This window comes from Gymnoscopelus braueri, assembly GCF_963280865.1.
Source record: "Gymnoscopelus braueri genome assembly, chromosome: 3".
Lineage (NCBI taxonomy): Eukaryota > Metazoa > Chordata > Actinopteri > Myctophiformes > Myctophidae > Gymnoscopelus > Gymnoscopelus braueri.
In genome coordinates this window covers 8,639,713-8,645,712 of record NC_137612.1, presented here as the reverse complement: position 1 = coordinate 8,645,712, position 6,000 = coordinate 8,639,713, and the positions used below count along the sequence as shown (strand labels likewise).

At 48.6% G+C, this 6,000-nt stretch overlaps 2 protein-coding genes across 4 annotated transcripts in view; one reads left to right on the top strand and one right to left on the bottom strand.

Moving 5' to 3' along the window:
• The window catches only part of LOC308083072 (engulfment and cell motility protein 2), a 302,126-nt gene that overhangs the window by 246,458 nt on the left and 49,668 nt on the right, over positions 1 to 6,000 (bottom strand). The gene's annotated exons all lie outside the window — the stretch shown is intronic.
• On the top strand, positions 1,887 to 4,358 carry LOC308081764 (leucine-rich repeat neuronal protein 2-like; the record flags this gene model as incomplete). The annotated part of the gene is made up of 1 exon (XM_080423388.1): positions 1,887 to 4,358. The coding sequence occupies one exon, from the start codon at positions 1,887 to 1,889 to the stop codon at positions 4,356 to 4,358; it is 2,472 nt and encodes an 823-aa protein (XP_080279514.1).

Below are 6,000 nucleotides of genomic sequence, written 5' to 3'. Positions count from 1 at the left end.
GGTGTTCACACTAGCCGCAAAAAGTGACAGGCTACTGACACATGTTACCGTATAACTGCATGACGGCATGACTCGCCACATATCAAAGTCGAGGCGGCCTGAACTTTCTTTTCCAATGACGCAGTGAATCATCAACGGTCATGGTGTATGTTTTAGTTTGATGATTTCCACTCCCTTTCTCTCGTCCTGTTCCATTCCGTAAATCAGTGGTTCTCAAACGTTTTAATTTCAAGGACCCGACAGTTTGGTACACACTACTAGGCCATGGACCCCCATAAATCAAGGAGCGTACGAATAGACCCTCTGCATTACAGACCCATAAGGGTCCATTTGGTTCCCAGCTATCGATCATTTTGTTGCTCAATTTTGAGAACCACTGCCGTAAATGGAATAATCAATTACCTATGCTGTGCTATATAACCCTACCCTTTTCATTCATGCAGTGTGGCTTGAGCAACACTTCAACAGGCTCAGCAGCAATGTAGCTGGCATTTGGTCTGGCGGCTGTGTCTCAGGAGGTAGAGCAGGTCATCCATTGATCCGTGGGTCGGCGGTTTGAATCCCGGCTCCTCCTGTCCACATGTCGAAGTGTCAAGACACAAGACACTGAACCCTACATAGCCTCCAATGATTCGGTCGGCGCTAGCTTGCCACCATTGGTGTGGGGACGCTGGCGTCGACTGTTCGCCGCTCCACCTCCCAATGTCCCTCCCCCTGTATGAATGAATGAACCATTGTAAAGCGCTTTGAGCACTTGGAAAAGCGCTAGAAAAATGCAATTCATTATTGGTCGTTTTGTAGATTTGTCGCTGCTAGAGGGAATGCAGCACACAAACCTACCTAATGCGGAGCAGAGGCTGAGAACAGACCATTCTAATATAAAATCTCCAGAGTGCTTTTGGTTGACACTAGAATTGTTGAGGAATAGATTATTACAATTGTGCAACTTGATGCCTTCACTGAGAATGGAAAGGGAAATATTGATATGCCGTTCAGCCCCAAATAATCACCCTGTGAAGACCTGAAGAAGACAGGCCCATATAGGAGATTGGAATATTAATGGTGCCTAAATGTGCTGTTGCTATGGTCAGGGTTTGCTTTGAAAATACATCATAGATCCTCTTCTCCTTTATCCAAATTCCTCAGTCTACTTTTTCTTCCCTCATTCTTCACATCTCCTGAACTGCATCCATTTACATTTCTCCATATGACCTTAAATACATTAACAGTACACCTCAGCGGGAATGTATGAGGTATGTTAGATCACGTACAGGCTACTTCACTCTCTTTTGTTTTAAAGTTTGAGAATGTTATCAGCTGAAAATGCTATGACTGGTTGAAATGCCTTTATTGTAATGGCTTGCTCTTACTCTCCTCTCTTTCCTCTTATTCACACAGTCTCTCTCTCTCTCTCTCTGTGTCTTTGTCTAGTATTGCTCCTGACAACTCAGCGAACCACGCCCTAAGCCACACATCCTCCATCTGTTGCCAGGATGTAAGACCAAGAACTGTGTGACAACAGAGACCATCAACTGCAAATTCCCACCTACAGTTTTACCACTGCCGGCAACGTTAAACGCATACACCTGTCGGGCAAAACAAAGCCCACCTTGATTTGTCAAGGGAATTTACAGATCTAATTTCCTTCTCCATTCAGAACCAGAATCTAGTCTGTTTACCTTCTCAGATACTGCTTAACTTCTTACACAGTTAAACAATCTATTCTACCTTCAATAAGGTCTGTAGTAGTACAGGAACTTAGAGCACAAACTCACATAACGCATGACAGACGTTACACAAACCAGCCGATTCATCTCAAATCCTCATAATACTTTCTCAAAGTTGGATCCTACATTTCTTGATCTGAACCAACAGCTGTGAAGACTATGAGGTCGACGTCAGCAATTCTACACACAAAGTTATTCCTTTGTGTGGTCTTCAGTGCGTGCGTGTCCGGCGTTGTGGTGATCCAATCACTACCATGGCACGTCTCCTGCCCTGCACGTTGTGTGTGTCAGATCAAGCCATGGTTCTCCCCCGAGTCAGTCTACCACGAAGCCCCCACCGTGGACTGCAATGACCTCCTCCTCACCCAGCTCCCGTTCCCCTTACCCCAGGACACGCACACCCTGCGTCTGCAGAGTAACCTGCTCTTTGGCCTGGAGAGTTCAGCGCTGCACACGCTGCCCAACCTCACCGAGCTGGACCTCTCCCAGAACCGCCTCAGCAGGGTTAGGACAGTGACCCAGAATCTCTCCCTGCCTTCGCTGCAGTCCCTGCACCTCGAGGAGAACCGGCTCACTCATCTCCCGCAAGGCTCCTTCTGCTTTCTACCGGCCCTGCAGGAGCTGTTCCTCAGTCACAACCGCTTACGCTCACTGGCACCTGGGGCATTCGTCGGCCTGGACTCACTCCTACGACTTCACATCAACAACAACAGGCTTAACTCCATCGATCCTCAGTGGTTCAGTGCACTTCCAAGCTTGGAGGTCCTGATGCTGGGGGGAAACCCTGTGGAGGTCCTCCCTGAGCAGGGATTCCAGGCCCTGAGATCCCTCCGCAGTCTCGTGCTCGGAGGTATGGGCCTGAGGGGCCTGGCCGAAAATGCCCTGGATGGCTTGGACCGCCTGGAGAGCCTCTCTTTCTACGACAACCTGCTGACCAGAGTCCCCACACAGGCCCTGAGGCGTGTGCCGGGTCTGAAGTTCCTGGACCTCAACAAGAACCAAATCAGGCTGGTCGAGACAGGAGACTTTCGGGACATGGTCCACCTGAAGGAGCTGGGCCTGAACAACATGGAGGCACTGGTGTCAATAGAGAAGGCGGCACTGGAGAACCTGCCGGAACTCACCAAGCTAGAGATCACCAACAACCCCCGGTTGTCCTACATTCACCCCCACGCCTTCTCTCAGCTGAGCAGGCTGGAGAGTCTCATGTTGAACTCTAACTCCCTTAGTGCGCTGCATCAACACACGCTGCTGTCCCTGCCCAGTCTGCAGGAGGTCAGCTTGCACTCTAACCCGCTCCGCTGTGACTGCCTATTCCGCTGGGCGGCCGAGGAATCCTCTCGTCCGCACACTCACGAGGTCGTGCCGCCAGACAGACAGACAAACGCGCCGTGGCCTCGAGTGGTGCGTTTTATCCAGCCCCGGGCGACTCTGTGCTCCGAGCCTCCGGAACTGAAAGCTCGCAGTGTGAGAGACGTGTCCTCCAATGAGATGTCCGCCTCCTGTCTTCCCGTGATCACACCCAGTCCCCTTCCGTCCTACGTGGGGGTTAGAGAAGGAGGCAGCCTGGCCCTACACTGCCGAGCCTTGGCAGAGCCGCAACCTGAACTCTACTGGGTGACCCCCTCTGGGTTGAGATTGGGACCCGCGATCAGCTATGCGGCTGAAAACAAAACAGACCCCGTTCCCCGCCTCGGCCATGCAGCCTCCCAAGCATCCAACCTCACAAACTCCTCGAGCCCCTCGTCCGGTGAGCCCGAAGACCACACCCCACAACCTCCTAACTCTTCTGGCAGCTACAAGCTTCTACCCGAAGGAACTCTGGAGATCTCTGCGGTGTCCGCCAGCGAGACAGGGCTGTATACGTGCATAGCAGAGAATGCCCTGGGGGCAGACACTCGCAGCGTTACTGTGGGGCTGCATGCCAAAGACAGGAAAAGGAAAGGGGAGCTGGCCGATCGGCTGCGGACGTATCCAAGCTACAGAACCGAGGCGGTTTTGGAAGTGCGGGAGGTCGGAGAACACTATGCCGTCCTGTCCTGGCAAAATGGACACAGACTCCCCTCAACACGTCTGTCCTGGCAAGCCATATCCTCCGACGCACACAGACCTACGTACACCACGCGCATTCTGGCCGGCACACAGAGCTTCAACCTGACCCACCTGCGTGCAGAGACATTCTACCGCGTGTGTCTGCATTTAGGAACGGGCAGAGACTCCAAACATGCCCAGAGGAGAGCCAGGGAAAGCATGCAGCCTCAGTGTGTGACAATCAGGACAAAGGTGGCCCCCCCTGCACCGGAGCCCAAACCACACCTGAGTCCAAGCCTGATCTCCTCGGCACTCACGCTACTACAAATAACATTCTATCTTTACATACCTCACATTACCATAATGCTGTGTATCTTTATGGTGGTGGTGAGCGACTTCCGTGAGGAAACGGAGGAGGATAGGGAAACCGACCGGAAATACCTCGAAGCCCTTCAGCAGGAGTTTGAGGCTCGCGAAGCAATCTTAAGGGCCCACCAAGATGCAGGGAGCGGTGAGACTCTGTGTGGATGTGCATGCATTTCCTTGGACTGCTGTGGTCAAGATCAGCCGCAGCAGAGTGAGAAAGTGTCATTGCACTAGGAGTGCTGAGATAATCACATGCATGCACACTTAAAGGGGAATTTTGGACCACGGTTTTCTTACCTTTTCTATGACGTTATGATATCTTAGGATATATGAATGGTGCAGTAGAAAATGTTCATAACTCCATCCCGGGTCCGCCACAGGTTAAAACGTGCGCCTTGCGTTAGATCGCGTATTTTAATAGCTTTTCTTTTTTCCCCCTTTTTTTTGTGAGATCTGATGAGATTGAAATCTCGTCTAGCGAGACTTCCGTTTTTTTCTTTCTTTTTTTTCTCGGTTGCATAGTGTTCTGTCACTATGAACGTCAGGACTCACCAAAAAAAGAAAAAAGAAAAGCTATTAAAATACGCGATCTAGCGCAAGCGCACGTTTTAAGCTGTGGCGGACCTGGGATGGAGTTATGACATTTTTCTACTGTACCATACATCCTAAGATATCATAACATCATAGAAAATGTAAGAAAACTGTGGTCCAAAATTCCCCTTTAAGCCAGAGTTATACTTACTCTAGTTGTGCACGGGTTTCAAGCACGGAAAATAGCCGATATATAAGTGTTGCAGTGAGCTTGTAGCCTATTTTTGCGACACACGGGCACAACTAAGTATAAAATAAATCAGGCATCACACTGACACTGGTTAACACACACACACACACACACACACACACACACACACACACACACACACACACACAAATTGGTGGCTCACAATCAGTATGAAAAGTCATTAGTAATGTGGTGAAGAGATTTGTATTTATTTTATATAAAGTGTACAGTATTGTTTTGTGTGTTAAGCTGTATAAAAAAAAGAATACCCTAGCCATGCTACAAAACCAGGGAAATAAGATGGACAATCAACCAACTTCATCCCAGTATGTGACTGAAAATGGAGAGACGTCCAACAACAGTAAGAGAGTTTTGAGTCACTGGTGGTGACTGCTGAATTGGAACTGTGAAAAGTTCACCCAAGACTCAATCCATGGTCACATTCATTCACAGTAGGCTATGTAATGTATAGAGGAGGCTGGTTTGGACCAGCTGGGGCATTTTGTCATTTTTCCAAGTCCAGAATCAGACCATTGTCTCGTCTCTACTACTTCACCGCAATCAATCATACCTAATGCAAACAGAAGAGACTGTATAGTATCTCCATTGTGCTGTTAAATGAAACTCCTGCTTTGGGTTCTGTAAATCAAAGTGATTGATGTAAACATCCCTTTTGCTTAGCTTTCAGTGCCCAGTGGTCTATAGGTTCAATAATAACCTGCAGTACACGCACTCATCCAGATCTACCTGCCTAATGTACCTACCACCTTCCAGAGAGAAATTATCTAGACAAACTGTGTGAAATTCTATTTTGAGCTATTAAAAATTAAACTTTTTGATTTAACCATTTTCACCGTTTTTTTGTAACTCTCCCCCCCCCCCCTCCATGTCATCTGCTAAGTGAATTTGAATGAATAGACCTACAGGTGGTAGAGCAACAGTGATTAAACCATAGGAATTAAACTCATACACAGAGGCACAGCACAGGCAATGATAGACTAATAGCTTGCACTATGTGCTCCAGTACAGCTCAAACACTTTGCCATTTTAATGTAGCTTGCTGTGTGGGTGGTTAACATTATGAATGTCTGACAT